Raw genomic sequence first — 17,767 nt, 5'->3', positions numbered from 1 at the left:
TACTTAAGAGGCATTCTTAAGGATATCACGGCTGTACAGCCAGCGATGAAGCCGTGCAAAAATCACTTGAGCTGAACTCCACCTTCTACAGTAAAAACAAACAAATAGTAATGGAAATTAAATTAAATAATTCAATTGATTGCAATATATTAAAATCATATTTCAAACAAAACACAATTATTTATATATATATATATATATATATATATATATATGCCTTTCTATGTTACTCTCTCCATTGTGTTGTATATACATAAACATGCTGGTGTGGGCATCATTTCAGTTTTTGCATTCGATTAGACAACTTCCTATTTCCACATGTAGCTGCTGAGCAGAATATAGAAGTGTCCCTATAGAGGGTGAGAGATCCTAAGCAGCGCAGTCATGGGCTCTTCCACTCCCTCAGACAAAGCCCAGTGCACATGAGGGAGAGGTGGGGGGGTTACAGAGGCCCTGTGGCATGGAGCTCAGTGAGCAAAGCCCGAGGTACCTGGTTGTTTTTCTGTGTGTTGTGAAATATGATAGTGGTGGTTCCTACTTTGCTGCTCTTACTTAAAATAAAAGAAGGAAGCTATATTTTTATAAATGCAAATGTACGAGTAGCACTTTGCAGTGTCAGATAAGCTATGGTGTGATAATCTAAAAACAGGCAGTGCTTCAATGGACAAGGCCTGAACTCCTTTGTTCTGAGCAGTCAATCAGATTCAAGTCAAGGCCCTGCTAGGGTGGAGTCGTAGAGCCACCAGAGTTGTATGCTGTCTGTGTGGCTCTAGAACAATATTGATGAATGGCTCTGGCAGGAAACATGTATGTGACAACACCAAGCACACAACAGAGCAGACAATAACACACCAATGGTGGTTTGCTGGGTAACTGATATTTCTACCAGGCGGTGAAATGTGTTGAGACCGGATGACACCACTTTGTTTATGTATACTCTTCAGAACAGACAAACTATGTTCGCAGTAAAACAAACCAAAAATCAACACAAAAAGAGTGAATTAAAACATGAACAGTATTTCAGGGTTACATAAAGCACATCTTCAGTGCAGCAACCATTATATTCTTCCTGCAAACATTGTCTTTTCAGTAACTTCCCTGAGATTTACTACATACATTTTTTGATCACAGGCTGCTGTGGAAAAGCACAGTGAAAGCATGATTATAGAAACAGAATAGTGACAGCAAGGTAAATCATTAAAAACAAAACAATACAATAATCAAGGTAAAAGGCGAAACAACATAAGGGAGCTCTCATGACAAATATGAAGTTAAGCAGAGAGCAACAGGACATAGTTATATGTGAATGTAAGAAGGCTGAACTTAAATGACAGGAAAATGCATGGGGCATAACAGTATTTTTAATAAGAATAAATGTAGGCCTGTTGCCAGAATAAATAAAAAAAGAGAAGTATGAATCTGTGGGCAGAGAGGGAGTCAATGAGGCTGTGCCCAGTGGTGGTGTCCCTTTACTCTTTCTTGCCAATACAGTCCCCTCTCTGCTCTCTGCCAACAAGGCCTGTGTCGGCAGAGGGGAATTTCATATTCTTCAGGGCCAGCGCACTGGCTCGACTGGGACGATCAGATTTCATGCCCAGCTTTATGCTCCCAATGTTTCAAATCATGGACTGCTACAAACTGCTTAATCTTGTGACTTGTGTTTCAAATCGTCTTCCTTAAATGAACATTTTATAAGAATTGTGGTTTTGTTTTTTTGTTTCTCATTTCTTCGTTATTGCATTTCCCATTTTCTGTTTTCCAGTCTGTTTTTCTTTCTCTGACAACTACAGTACTAGAGATTCAGAAATAATGTTAAGGATAGTGAGGTGACCAGGCTAATCTCCAGTGACTAGTTCTTTGTGGCCGAGTTTGATTTCATATCCTGCGTTATAATAGAAAAATAAAAAATAAAGCAGTCACCCCAAGACTCTGGTTGCTCTACACCTCCATCCTAGCAAGGCTGAGACTTGACTTGACCTCTCAGAACAAAGGAGGAGTCCAGGCCTTGATACAAATATGACTTTCCCTTCTCTCTATTGCGCCAAACACATCACACAACAAAAGGGCCCAGTACAGTGAAAGGGAACACCATGCAGTAGGATACATCTTCCTTCAGATCACAAGTTAAACCGAGGTCCTGACTCCTTGTGGTGAATAATGATCCTGTGGCACTTTCGAATGAGCAGATATGGTAACCACTGTGTCCTGGTTAAATTCCCAAATCATATTCTCTCAACCTGGCCTATCCAAAATAAACATCCCCCTAGCGTAACTGGTTAAGCAACTCCACACTTCTCTACCTGTATGCTACTGTGAATCCCCGCACCCTGCTATATCAGAAATGCACATAAAACTATTACATTAAAAAGCCTGACTTAACCAAATAATTCAACAGAGAACAGTTTTGCATGTTCAGTGCCCCTGGCAAAAGGCTCACTCTGTTTTTGAATTTTTTCATACCTACGCTTTTCATCTAATAAATCAGGAGACCTCATGAGAGATTACCTGGAACATCGTTGACTATTCCAAGACAGGCCACAGAATCCAACATAGCAAAACACATCAGAGATATCCGGTATACACCCCTCAAATCACCCAGTAAAAACAAAAACAAAACGGCAGTACAGGATTAGACACGAATTTAAAAACAGGCCTGACCTCTGTGGTAATTCCCTTTATGTCTTTGGAAACTGCTGGAAAGGCAAGTTGCTTACTACCTCTTTTCATGACCCAAGTACAGCAATAACTTATAAATGAACAATTGCTTAAAAAAATAACCACACATTCTGTAGTATATTAGTCTTCTAAATGAGTGTCTGAAACATAGGGTCTGCAAATGTGTGCCAGGCCATACCACACACGTCTAGGTTTGCTTCAGCTCCATTCTGTGTTTGGCGTTGTATCACACTGTGGCACAGTCTGTGGCACGATTTTAATATGTAAGGGCTCTCTAACAGCAACTGCATTTCAATTTCCTGTGAGGCAGGCAATGTAGAAACCTTCCTTTTCACACACAAGTCAAAAGTGTGCAGTACAACACAGAGGTAATGAAACAATACAATACATACTGAAACTTATACTGAAAGTAAGTCCTCTTTACCCCCACCACAGTCTATAGAAATACAAAGGATGTTTCTAGTGGTAAATACACAAAAACGTGAAAAGGTTTCATCTGTAATGTGAAACAGCTGTTTATGTTTCCCTGCATCACCCAGTTCTTAATAATAACACAGGAGCAGATTCGGTTTTTAAAAATAAAACTCGTTAGCATATGAGACAATGATAGCTTCTTGGCTACATGACGGAATTACGTAATAAACATGATCAAAGTTTCCAGTTTCCTCTGGTCACGTTACATCTCTTGGACAGCAGCGGGGCATGGCAGCTGCATGTACAGACACTGGACAGCGCTGCTCCAGCAAGGGCTCATCTGTCACTGGCAGACTCGCCACAAGCAATTCACACGCCGCAAAGCAGAAGCGGAACCCAAAAGGAAACGCTTAAAACGTGCACTGCTCAGTCCTCCCTAAAACCTCCTGCTTAGTCGCTAATCTACCGTTGAGTCAGGCAGACACACTCCCTCCGCTGCAGACGGACAGTTTTGTCACCTTCAACAGAAAACCCTGGCGAAGTGCGCTCGCTTACAGACACACGCCAGTCCACAGCGGCGTGTGCAATTCAGATAAATACACATTGGTGGATTCATGCTTTCGTTGCACTGCCCTTGTGAATGAGCCATTTTAAGAAGCAGTCACGCCAGTTCCAGTTGTTGAACCTCTCACAGGCCTGTGACATACTCCTACTGGGAGATTCGAGTCTTACGATGCGGGGCCAATACACATTGATTTCCAATAGGAGAGCTTGATTTGTATCCCCCTCTCAACAACTGCACCGTGCTTTACTGCCGTGGGGGTGGATTAAAACATGCAATCAAATTAAAAGCACCAATTGCAATGAGTGCACGGAACACGCTGGAGTCGAGGAATGCGTCGGAATGGATTCTGAGCACATGTCATCCCCTACAGTGGGCGAGTCACCTCGACTGCAAACAACGAGCTACGAGACGTGGCGTTTATTCACGACGGAAGCATCGCCCTCTGCTTGGCCGTGATACGCACAGCGGGGTAAAGGAAGCGCTTTCTTAGAGGACGGCACAAGAACTCGGTTATAGCGAAGCTTTAACACAACACAGTCGCATATTTTGTTTACGTTACAGCTTACAAAGCCCGTGTCCTTGCGCTTCTCTTTCAGCAGAGACGGGCGCACTACTACTCAATATCCATCCGCCCAGACATCGAAAGGGGTACAACCGACCAAAGTGTAACGTTTCACGGGTTACAATGTACAGTTGAAATGTAAATACCAAACACACACATTACATTTCGGTGTTTTATTGTACGATTACGTCTGTGCGACACACTATTGAGTGGAACTAGTTTCTGCACGAGGGACCGTGTATGTGTACATGCGAGGTAATCCCATTTGTTTGGGATTTAAACAGTAACATATTATCTCATTCAAACGCAAATAGCTGTAATTAATTGGAAGTATTAGCTTTTTGTAGGTGTGAGTGCGCGTACAATGTTCTCAGTGTGTGGCATTTATTCATATTTTGTTTAACGGTGAGACATATTCCCCCCCTCCGCTCCTGCATGTGGTAGAGTCTAGAAGGTTTTCCCGGAGTGCTGTACGTGATAGGAAAGCAAGATCCAGGATGGACAGCAAAAAGGACCAATCCAGACGCAGTTTAAGCTTAGCAACAGCGCACAGGTCATTTCAGCCAATAGGGATGAGCGGGGGCCGGACCGAGTCTCGTTTCGAGTCGTGGAAAACCATTGGTTGATAGTTTGGGCTCTTGCTGCTGGATTGTGGGAATCGTAGTTTTAAAATATAACATTTTCGTGTTAGCTATAGGGAACGTAAACTACAACTCCCGCGAAAGCGTTACACCTGGGGATTTCCGCATGCGCAGTGAGAGCGTCAGGTTTTATATATAAACGAGGACCCCGTCTGCTTTACCAGTACTTGGACAGAGTTTGTGGAGGCGTAGCAGCTGTGTTTGGAGAGTAAAGCGAGTTCGCGAGTAGCTAAACGGTTAATAGTTGGTAAAGAGATTTGAACAGCAGTGTGGCTCAGCAGAAGTAACAAGTGAGAGTAACTTTTCATTGATATTTAAATTGAGACTTGGGCAAAATAGCCAATGTTATTAATTTTAAGAAACCGAAATAACATACTTTGCAAAGCCTGACGGTTTTCCACCTTAAACTTAAAATACTTTTTTTTTTTTTTTTTCCTTTTTAATTTTTAAACCGTGAAGCAGCTTGGGGGGGTATTGTGGTTTGATCAGCCACTTACTCGCCCCTATTTTAAAAAATAACATTCACAATGTCCGAGTCTGTAGATCGGGACAACCATCATCTGAAAACTTCAGATCCCCTTGCAGGTGGGAGCGCTACAGTTTTGGAGCATCCTGTAGCCAATGAGAACGGAGGGCCGGAGGATGACGCTAGGGGGCCCCACAGAGCTGGACCAGCAGACGACTGCAACAGCAGGGGCACTAAGGGGAGTCAATGGCCGAAGCCAGAGAGCCAGGAGGTGTGTCTTGCTAGGGTCGTTGGAAATGCTCACCCTAAATGCCCAGCAGCCGCCCAGACGCGACAGGAACCCAGCAGGGAGGCGGCAGCGGTAGATGCTCTACCTGCCCACGGCAACAGCGGCGACGGCCCTGGGGAGGAAACTCTCAGCCAGGTACAGGGCGAGAGCGGCCCGCATAGCATCCAGCGCTTGAGCCATGGGTGTCCCGGCGGCGGCTTGCACACTATACCCGAGGCGCGAAAGGGCAAGAAGAAACACCGGCGGCGGCCCTCCAAGAAGAAGCGCCCCTGGAAGCCCTATTTCAAGCTCTCCTGGGAGGAGAAGAAGGCGCTGGACGAGCGGGAGACTGCCCGGGCCTCCCGGGTGAGAGCCGAGATGTTCGCCAAAGGACTGCCGGTCGCACCTTACAACACCACGCAGTTCCTGATGGAGGAGCACGACCTGGAGGAGCCCGATCTCAACACGGAGCTCGGCGGGCGCAGACCTTGCGGGGCTAGCCGCTCCGAGGACACTGCCAGCGAGGAGGAGTTCGTGGATGCTGCCGAGGAGGAGGAGGACTGCAGCGGCGGCGGGAGTGGAGGCGGCAGCGACGGCATGGGGAGACCCGGGGACGCGGGCGGGGAGTTCCTGCAGAGGGACTTCTCGGAGACATACGAGAAGTACCACGTCGAGTCGCTCCAGAACATGACCAAGCAGGAGCTGGTGCGGGAGTATCTGGAGCTGGAGAAGTGCATGTCGCGCCTGGAGGACGAGAATAACCGGCTGAGGCTCCGAGACGGCAAGAGCCCGGACGGCACCGTGGACACGCCGCAGCCGCAGCCGGATCCCAGGCTACAGGAGCTGGAGAAAGAACTGGAGAGACTCCGAGCTCAGAACAGCGAGCTGCGTCTGCAAAACGAGCTGTGGAGGAAGGAGCGGGGACACACTGTTTCCACGGGGGAATAAAAACGTTTTTTTTGCTTTTATTTTTAAAGCACCAATGTAAACATGCAAGGCCTGACACGTAAGTACACTTCTGAAAGTGACGGGTTTCTGTTGGGAAGACGGTGGATCTTGTGTGAGACAACCCCGCGGTCCGGTCGATGTATTGCAATGTTTGTGCTTCGAGCATTTTTTTTTCTCTTCCCCTTTCTCCCCCTCCCACGTTCACTTTATGGACTTAAGACCGTCAATACAGAGACTTTACATTTTCAATAAGGAATGTGTATATATTTTAATTTTGTTTTTTAAGATGCATAACATTGATTCCTCTACTGTCACACTTTTCCCCCCCGAAACTCAATGCCAACGGACCTTGAAGAAAAATCCTAACATTTACAATTTCATAGTCGAAATAAAATATGTTTGAAAGTTTTTCAAATGAGACTATTGTTCTTTACTCTTACATTTGTAAATATAAATATATATCTACGAGCTTTTGTTGTGTTTTTATTTGAATTTCTTTCCCCTCTAAATAGCCTACCATGCATTTGGGGACCTAAAGGTAGCTGTTAATCCAGCATCTGTCGTATTGGCATTGTGGAGGACTAATTAATAACGAGTTTGTCCAACAGAGGCAATGGTGACGTGCTAAATGACAGGGTCTCTTGTATGATCTCTGCAGAATTACATCTAATGTACAGATTGCCGGTTGTCCAGACTTGAGACCGTTGCCCATTTAAACGTATGCATGTATAAACTGTATTAATCAGTGTATTTTCAAAGGTATTCAGGTTTGTGTTTCACTCTGACGTGAGGCAGCGTCATTTACCCACTGCAGTTTGACCGTTAGTCTTTACTATAGAGTAAAGTAAGTCGCTAGCTACTCTGTTAAACATGCATTACCCGTCAGAGCTCTAATTTCTACGGCTCTGGTGTGACGGTGGTTTTCTAAAGGTAAATGCCCTGTTGGCCTCTTATGGGGTGTCCTTTTTCATGCATTAGGTTTGGTGGTCTTGTGGTGGAGAAAAAAAATACTGAGGACAAGGATTCAAGTGGTATATCTCCGCAGCAGATGCTCTGGGGGTTATTGGTATTGTTAACTCATTTTAAAAGGAATCCTTTCCATCTCCTTCACTTGTCTGTGGCCAAGCATTTCTGGCTGTTTTGGATTATACCCCCACAAGACCTTGGTCAGTGTGTTATTGACAGCAGCTGTATGGGTCAAAAAGTTAGGGGAAATGTGCTTGGGTGTATAAATAGGTGACTAAGATCTGGATATATAGATTTTTGCTGCCAGGAATGGGTTAAATTTGGTAATCCTATTAAGGTGCTTCCTAGTGCCCCTAGCTGAACCTGTTTCCACCTAAGACAATAGTCAGAGAGGATAACTCATTGTGAAAGATTTTATAGGCCTCAACCCCCAGGCATTCTTTTTGCAATCAAGTGGTGGGGAAAAACTGATATAACTTTAAAGCAATTCCAGGTTTCATTACTACAAACAAGGAGTGATAACACTTGCCAGCTGCCTGTTCAAGCTCACTTCACAGGGCAAAGGTATAAGAAAAATCAAGGTGGGGGTGGTGGTTACTGTACAGAGTGTAGGCCACCACTCAGGGAGGATGCCTCAAGCTGCCTCTTGTGGTGAAGGGGACAGGTCACATACTTACACTTGTAACTCCTTTATTTCAACCAACATTTTGTAATCTCATGAGCAGCTGGTTTCTGTACAGTAGTAGTAACCTTCCCACTAGCATCACATCATGCCTCGTCTGCAGTCCCTGGTGTATATTTCACCTACAGAGGGGAAGGGGGTTGTGTGATCAGGAAGTCCGGATCCCCCACACTGCAATGGCTTTCATGGAATGATACAAAAGGCACAGATATTCAGAGAGAGAAATACGTTAGAGCAGTGCTGCAGGGCTAGAGAGCGGACATTTCATACTTTAATTATGTTAAATTAAAACTCCCCTCGTACAATTATAATTACAAATAGTGATCCCCTGCACTGTGCAGAGGCAAGGCTGTCAGGAGAAGCCAGGGGGCAGTATCCAACGGTGGCAATCATCAGGTCTAAATGGGATACAAAGATGCCACACTGCACTGCACACACAGCCAGCCTCTGGCTTCTGTGTTTGGATCCATTTTGTATGTCACATTTACCTTCAGGTGCTGCATGATTTTAGAACTGGGGGGCAAAGGTTGAAGTGTGTTTGAGACTGGTAAAGCAACAGAAGTTTCCACTTCCCTCCTTTCTCACATATGACATTGACGTTTCCTTATTATTGCTGTACGTCAGGGTTTGGTTGTTGGCAGTTACACGTCAACAGGCAAACACGAAGAACGTACCACACGTTCCCTGCTCCAATGATGCACGTCTGTAATTGGCACTAGATCATTTGACTGAACAACACAAAAAGTGCAAACTGGCAATAAGGAGCTCTGTTGATGTTAGACAATGATAATGATGATCCTGTGGTTATAGAAGTCAATGCTCTGAGTTGTTATTTATAAGGGGGTGAGGGGAGGGCTAGTAACTATTTATATTGGCTTAAAGACCAATAGTATTACTTAATTACTTAGAATGCCGGTAGGAATTTCTACATTTTCATCACATATTCTATAAAACAATGTATTTTTTAAATCAGTGGTGCAATCACAAGTTAGCCTTATGCAGATTAATAATTGTGTAAGATCCATAATTTCTCCTATGGACCCACAAAATGTTTACTGTCCCCAGTGACTATTTAGTGATCAGCAGTAAGAGTGTCTGGATAAAACTGGAAGCAGGGCAATGAGGTAGTGAGGGTGAGATAAACAAGAGTTCTTATACCATTAATACCGGCCATAAGCACTTACCTATAATTCCAAACACACATATCTTTACAAGAAAACTTTGTATTGTTTGCTAATTAAGGCAAGGGGACACAGCACTGGTGTCTCGGAGCATCTGTTCACAATGAGATCAGGGTCTGGATTTAATCAAATCTCTGCATCGCACATCAGTCGTAGATTCCTAAACTAATACTTAATAGCATCTTTCCATTGTATAAACACCAGAAGCCTCTGGCAAACGGAAAGCTTAATCTGACTGATGCATTTTGAATCTGCTATTGGGGGTAAAGTTGTGATAATTTCAGGTCAGATCCTGTTTGTATATTTTGACAATATGTCAGGTTGTCAGATGTGTGCTTCAATTGTAGTTTCAGTGACTTGACAGATGCTGGGAGTGTAAAGCCCCCCCTTAAAGCCACTAGCATTGTCCAAATGCTATCACAGCATGCTTTCTGTGGCTGATGTACTAAAATGACAGATTCTGTTAGACAACTATTAGTCATTTACATTGGGGCAGATTTTTAAGCTCCCTAGCTTCATCAGAGCTCATTGTGGGGAAAGGTGGGAAAAGAAGGACATGACTTTTTTCAGACATTTAAAAATAAATAATGCTATTCTACATTATTGTTAACTGTACTGCCAAGTTGTGATTCAAAATGGAAATGCATGGAAGACTATGACAGCACATAAATAAAATAATTTAGGCCTAGTGTTGATGCTCGGTTTCACCAGGATGAGCTGTGAATGGTCTCCTTCTATATATAAATATCACAAGCAATTGTTGCCAATGAAACTTGGAAGCAGTCTTGAAGTGTGCTGTGACTCGCACTCACAATTTTCCATCTCACCCTCTCCTATCATTGAGGGAATTTCTGTCCAGCAGTTGCTGCCTCTGAAAACTAAACTGAAACCGACCAGCCGTGTTCGTCATAGAATATAGGAAGGAGGAGGAGGCCGGAGGGGGGTTTCCCGAATCATTATCAAAACCTCCCTTCAAGGATTGTTCACGGCTGGCAACAAGAAGTCTTAGACATTTAATAAAACAATACACATACGTGAAGCATTAGAAGAATCAGGTGGAAGACAGGCCTGGGGTTAAGAATGGTCATTCTCCACATTCAGACCAGTGACCTCATGAATATCGCACAATCCCAAAATGGGTGACTGCCTTGCTTTAATCATATGCCATCTTGCAAAAGATAATAGTACAGCGTCCCCCACCCAATCCAACCTTGCTAGATTTCAGAAAGTATTTAAACTGGAGATGGACTGACGAATTATTTTTGTTTTGCTACAGCATGTAATATAATGTATGGGTTTCTTTAGTGAGATCTTGGAAAAGATATATCAAAGTTTGATGGCAGGCTGTCACCAAGATGTAGAACCAGAAACCTGACTTAAGAAAGTTTGACTATTGCCTGCTGCATGCAACAATAAACTTGAGTTTTGGCAGTTGCTGTTTAAGAAACACAGTGCAGAGTGCAAAAGGCACATGTTTGTATGGGATACTCATTAAATCTGATGGTTCTGCTAGGCTTTTTATATTTTCAAATTATTTTTATTGAAAAGATTATAACTTGATTGTAACAGATTTTAGCACAAGGGCTAAAAATATTAAAACAGTAGTTTGTTCACTGCCAGAAAAAAATATTTTGATAATCCCCATACTGTTGTATAGAGAAGTTGCAGGTCAACTATACTACAGACAAGCAGAATAGGTGTGCAAATTCACCCAAAAATGTGGCCTGTTTTGTCAAATATCTCCCCTTTCATGTAGATACCTGGATCCACAGGCTCACTGAGGGATTTAATATATTCCACTTGAATTAACCACACCAGTATTCTTTCTTCTTGGAGAGGTCAAAGGGCATAAGAGAAAGGGCGAACTGTCCCCACCCCCATACTGAAAACACAAAGCAAGAGAAAGATATGAAAATTGAGTGAAATGGGGAGAAGACCTGTGTTCAGGATATTGAGTATGGCAAGATAAAATAAACAGGTATGTAACTAAAGTAGCTTCAGCACCACATTGGGAGATATTAGCCCTCTCCCCCAGTGTCAAAGCATCTACAAGATCTAGTGTGCTATGATTTACCTACCCTATAAATAGGTATCCAACATAACCCAAAGGTAGCCCAACCTAATCTAGTGGGTACTGACAGATTTTGCAACAGTGCATTCTATGACTAGAATAAGGAATAAGAGAATATGTCCTTATTATCTACATATTTAAGTAATATTTTACTTAACAAAGCACATCCTTAGACACAGGCATTAGCTATCAATAATCTCTAATAATGGTTTTATGATCACCCTTTATGAAGGGAAGGACAGTGCTTTCATTGTGTGCCATTGTTAACATTTCATAATTTTATTCCTCAAAAGGAAGTATTATTTTCTGCTGACATTCAGTTCTGAGAAAAGCTCCTACATCATTATTATGGTTATTACTAAATTATCCATTTGACAAATCAAAATTCTCATTATTATAATTGATAAAGTACCTTTAAAACCTGTTGGGGTGAGGCCAGAACATTGTTTCAGTATATATATGCATACACACACACAGAGTTAGGTCCATAAATATTTGGACAGTGAAACATTGTCATCATTTTGGCTTTGGCCACCACAAGGGTCAAGGTTTTGAAACTCACAATTTTATTCATGATTTTGTTAGTTTGTCCAAATACTTTTGAGCCCCTATAATTGGGGGGATCACATATAAAAATGGGTGTAATTCCTACACTGTTCACCCAATTTGGATGTAACCATTGTGGTGACATACAGAGCCAAAATGATGACAATTGTGTCACTGTCCAAATATCTGTGGACCTAACTATATATATATATATATATATATATATATATATATATATATATATATACAGCTCTGGAAAAAATTAAGAGACCACTGCAATTTTTTCTTAAATCAGCATCTCTACATGTATGGCAGCCATTCCATTCCATTCATATTTTTATTTGGAATTTGGGAGAAATATCAGTAGTTTATAAAATAAAACAGAAATGTTCATTTTACCCAAACACATACCTATAAATAGTAGAACCAGAGAAACTGATCATTTTGCAGTGGTCTATTATTTTTTTCCAGAGCTGTATATAGTTACTGTGTACAGTGTTGAAGTTACCAGTAAATGTAAATGTTATTTTTTTTAAAGATCTGATACAACTCCTGAGTCTGATATATTATCGTATTATTGAAGACCCTGTTATAATAGGAAATATAAGGTTTAGTGCTGGCCTGTTCACTTTCATAATGATAACACCCTGTTAAACAAGTTATACAAATGGGTGTTGCTTAGCTGGTGGGTAGCAGATGATCCCTTTTTTACAATAGCAAGAGAAACATGTCACTGTATTAAACTGAAATAAGTACAACTGAAGATGAATGCCATGAAACTCTCCACGTGGGTTTTAAAGTTTATGTAGCCACAGATTTATGCTGAATGCTTTTGCTAGACAATTAAGGCATGGGATATAGTGCTACTTGACAATGCTGCTTTTACATTCCCACAAACACACAGCACTGCACAGATTAGGGATGGCCACTATGGAGGATAATCCATGCCAAAATTAAAAATAAATATATAGAGAGAATAATAAATGAATAAATCAAATGTTGAAATAAATAAATTCCATGTACTTACTTATTTCAATATTTAATATAGTTGAATGCTTTAGAGCGACATGAGTGCTTCTTTCTGCTTTACAACTACAGAAAAATCAACACACACATTTTAATTTCCTTGTGCTAAAAAATAAAATATAAATTCCATCAAATATTTTACTGCATTATAAAGATCCATTAGCTAAACCCATAACACATTAGTAGTCAACACCTCTCACTACTAGTACACAAAAAATAACATGACAACAATTTAATCTAACAGCTACATGTATTTATCTTTGTATACATGTACATACATACATTGCAAAAACGAAGCAGGCTATTCCATCTTTGTTACACGACGGGCATTTGAATGAATTAATAACAACAATGGATAAACTCTTATATTGCTTACCGCATCTTATACAGTAAATGACAATCTGCAATTTCAAGCAGAGGCCTGCTTGTAGGCCAAAATAGAAGCCTCGGGATTTCCTGTCGATATGTGCCGACGCACAGAACTCGAAACCGGAATCATACGTGACATTTGGACGCATTCCCTTATATCGCGTTTTGACCCTATGAGTGTTTTAACGACATTTTACACTACTCTGTATTTTAGCCTACACATTCCCACCTTTAAGTGTAGATATTGTAAAACATAAGACAAGCTTATTTAAGAGCTTCATTTCTAAATAGGCGTGTTCGTACATAATGATTTTTAAACTGTATACATTGTGCAAATTAGTCATTTATGAGAACAAAATGCTCATTGTGCATATAAAATACATATTTTTATTAACCCTTTTCACTACAATGTATGTGTTGAACAACCTTTGTTACGGTGAGATGCAGCTGTTCTGTTAAAAACGAACTGTAAAATAAAAACGAAATAGATATTGATTTGGAACTTTGCAGTAACTGTAGTTTTAGGAACTTGATCAGAAAAATATTTAACTGACATTAAAGTAAATTACGATTCCAACGGGGAAAGTATACATGATCGTTGCTGTACATAGCTCGGTTATGGCAGATATGGGAGTTGCAGTCTTCATGGGAAGCAGCCGAACCTCGCATGACTCTGTTGCAGTTTTGTCGAACTACAATTCCCAGAGGGCATTGCGAACAGGCACACATACAAACAATGTAAACGTGCGCTGGAAACAGTAGCACATTGTGGGACAAATGTGTAAAACCAGTGCAGTCAAAGATCTGCATTTGCACTCGCTCACTTGGCCAGGAAACAGAGGAATAATCATATGTACTGTATTTGTTCTCATTTATCCGATGTACCTATGTTAATTTTTTCACTGTCCTTAATGTGTGTCTTCCAATTGTCATAATAATAACAACAACAATAATAACTTTGTTTTAAAATGCAGAAACAAAACAGCAGGGGAAAATATATAACAATGCATGGACACTCACTTCAGTTCCCTTCGGAATGTGCGTATATCATGTCTTTATAATCCAGGGACGATTCAAAGAATAGATTAGCGCACATCTGCCGTATTGAGAAATTAGGAACCTATAAGATTGAGTTCATTGTATTGGGACCAATTCATTGATTATTCAAAGTCGCATAACCAAACAGCTTAGTTTTTAGCAGACTGGGGTAAAAAAATAAACTAAACAGACAGAAAATTTGGGGCTGGCCATTAAATCTTGATAATCTAAAACACGCAACATACACAATGACAAATACGACACAATTCCTTATCCAGCAAGAGTACATGTGTTACACAACAAGAGAACAATTAGTCAATCTAAGGTTTTCTTCTGGTGTTCTTAACAAAATACCTTAGATTGTCTGTTTCCTTGTTTCAACATGTGGACGTTTATTGCACAAATGAAGGGATCAAAAGACATCTATAACGGAAAGTCTGATGCGAATACACAACCCATTTCCTTTGCAAATCTTCACTGTCGTTTTCTTTTCTTTGCCAAACCGAAAGCTAGTCTCCCCCCCATTATTGATGTGTGCGTGTAAGGAAAGAGGCATTGCACCCTCTACTAAACTAGACCCGATCTTATATATTTATTATGATTGATTTAGCAGACATCCTTTCCCAAGGCACATCTTACATACCTTAAAATGTTGGTTTTGCCCAAGATTCACATTTCATTTAGTGTGGATTAAAAAATGCTTAAACGTGGAAGGCCTTTAAGCCAATATACAAATGTTTGAATCGTGTCTAGGTTAAAAACACATGCTTTGAGTGCTTCCAGTATAACTGAAGAGACCTGGATTGCGCTGAAACGGGGATGTCGCATTTGCAAGCAGCCACGGGTACCCACATGTACCCTCTTGTGGAAGCGCGGACGATTAAAAATGCTTATTGTATGTGCAGATGCAGTTTGGACAGTGGTGCACTAAGGCGTTCATGGACGAGGGTGCCTTTTTTTCGGGGGGTGCATTGTAACAAAATTCTGCCCCTAACACAACTAAACGTACTTCTGCGTTTATACAGCGCAGATCTCAATTAATTGGATGGACACAATAGGAGGCCTGTATTTCCTAGAATTGCTGTTATTGTTTCAGCATCTATATGCATTCAGACAAAGCCGCACTGTCGTTTGGTCCCAGGAGAGCAGCTGAGGCGGATTTCAGACTCCAGCTCCCCCGTGTGGCGCAGACGACGCACCGGCGCCGGATTGTGCTGAGCATAGGCTCGCTGTGGGCCTGTAGATAGGCCTTCCTAACCAGCATCTCTGTCATGAAAAGGGGATTATGAAGGGGGCATTTGTGCATAGATCGAGGTTAATGTCATTGATGGTCTATCATTCATACTAAACCTGTGTGTGAACTGAACCTAACAAACCTCTCTAAACGAATACTACAGTTAACCAGTTTTCAAAGTAACATAGAAAGCGCTTGAGTGATTGAGCATGTCTCTAGGTGCTGTAACCAGTTTCCACTTCCAAATTAAACAGAAGCTCCGTTTGATAGAAAACAAGAAGATCTGGTCACTATTTCAGACAGGTGCCACAGTATTATGGCTCAATTCTAAACTACAAAAATACTTAATCTTTGCCCTGGTTAATTGTCTCATCAGATCCTATTTTGCAATTAGGAAACCTGGAATTAATACTCAACATAACTGCAGTGCCCTATACAGAAGTCCACCTCAAACTAAATTATATAACCCACTCGTCTCTGTAGGAGCATAGAGAATAAACCTGTGTTCAAGTGTGTTAACGACATTTCAATTTTGGTAAGGGTATTAAGGGTATTAAAATAAGTTTAAATGACTGGTCGGATATGTTGTATATTGTATTTAATATCCCAACACTTAAATGCAAACAAAAGCTATGCATAACCCAACTTTATTTTTTCCCGACATACATTTTTGACTTTTGACAAACGTGCAATTATACAGTTATAGTCGCATGCCTACAAACCTAACCCATTAAAGCCATATCCTTGTATGGGAGTTGGTCAGACATGTTCACTGCCAGCATTGTGATGATCAGTGATGTGTAGCAGTTGTCATCACCCTGTGCTTCATTTATTGGGAGAATGTGGGTCACATCATTACGTCACTCAAGCCGAGTGGCTGAAGGATGACGTTTCGGCCTTGTCTCGGCCTCTTGAAATATGTCCTTTTTTTGCCCCGTATACAAAAGCATTACTGCTACTATTAATGCAACTTAAAAAATAAAACACAAACTTTCATATATATTATAAGCACCTTTACAAATCTTGCAATTAAAAAAATAATAATACTCAATTAAAACCTGAGCTGTCGTTCCCTAAGCCTTTTACCAAGTCGTGATTGGTTGAGTACAAAAGCGCCATCTTCCGTCCAAGAGGCAAACCTACCCCCTATATACACACACACAAAGAAAAAGCCAACAGTTGTCAAACAGCTGCAAAAACAATGAACACACTCAGATATATCCGTGTTAGTGCCAAACATGCACAAAACACATGGCGAGAGACACGGTATTGAGGCTGAATGTTGTCCTTAAACAATAAACATTTTTTTTTAAATGTCACTTCCCCAACTACACGAGTTTGCAAAGAAAATGTGGAAAATAATATTTTAAAAATAGATAGCCCCTGGAGTTATCTTCTCTTACAGTGAATAACCCGATTGTTATTGCTAACCCTGCTCGACCAGAATGAACTTTCAGATGTGGTGAATTCAGAACAATTTTAAACACACTAAATTATTTTAATATCATTTCAAGAGAGGTTGCTTATATTGTTTACTCTCACGGTGCACCTAATAGGTTATATCCCTTGATATCAAATTACCTTTTTGTTGCAGAATAACATGTGTTATGTACACTACCGTCAGGGCCGGCCTTCCTTAGGCAAGATTAGGCAGCCGCCTATGACGGCACTTGAATTTGAGGTGGCATTTTGACAATTGGCCGCCGCCCTCAGGCGCCCCTGATCGGCGGCACCCCGGCCACCAGCTCATAGTTTGGGGTCACTTAGAAATGTCCTTGTATTCCATGAAAACATACATGAATTTGAATAGTAAATGTAGCAAAATTAATAGGAAATATAGTCATTGACAAGGTTAGAAATAATGATTTTTAATTGAAATAATAATTGTGTCCTTCAATTTTTTTTTTTCGTCAAAGAATCCTCCATTTGCAGCAATTACAGCCTTGCAGACCTTTGGCATTCTTGTTATCAATTTGTTGAGGTAATCTGAAGAGATTTCACCACCCGCTTCCTGAAGCACCTACCACATGTTGGATTGGTTTGATGTTTTTATGTTCCAATACGGTCAAGCTGCTCCCACAACAGTTCAATAGGGTTGAGATGTGGTGACTGTG

General features: G+C 41.2%; 1 protein-coding gene across 1 annotated transcript; it reads left to right on the top strand.

Annotated features, from left to right (window-relative positions):
* The first annotated feature begins 4,679 nt into the window (after nt 1–4,679).
* hexim1 (HEXIM P-TEFb complex subunit 1) lies at nt 4,680–7,008 on the top strand. The gene has a single exon (XM_066698560.1). It carries the CDS (start codon nt 5,386–5,388, stop codon nt 6,538–6,540), a length of 1,155 nt encoding a protein of 384 aa, XP_066554657.1. The 5' UTR covers nt 4,680–5,385; the 3' UTR covers nt 6,541–7,008.
* The last annotated feature ends 10,759 nt before the right edge of the window (nt 7,009–17,767 follow it).

Source organism: Amia ocellicauda, chromosome 3 (assembly GCF_036373705.1).
Source record: "Amia ocellicauda isolate fAmiCal2 chromosome 3, fAmiCal2.hap1, whole genome shotgun sequence".
NCBI classification, from domain to species: Eukaryota; Metazoa; Chordata; class Actinopteri; order Amiiformes; family Amiidae; genus Amia; species Amia ocellicauda.
The sequence above is the reverse complement of the archived record's forward strand: the minus strand, read 5'-3'. Positions and strand labels throughout refer to the sequence as shown.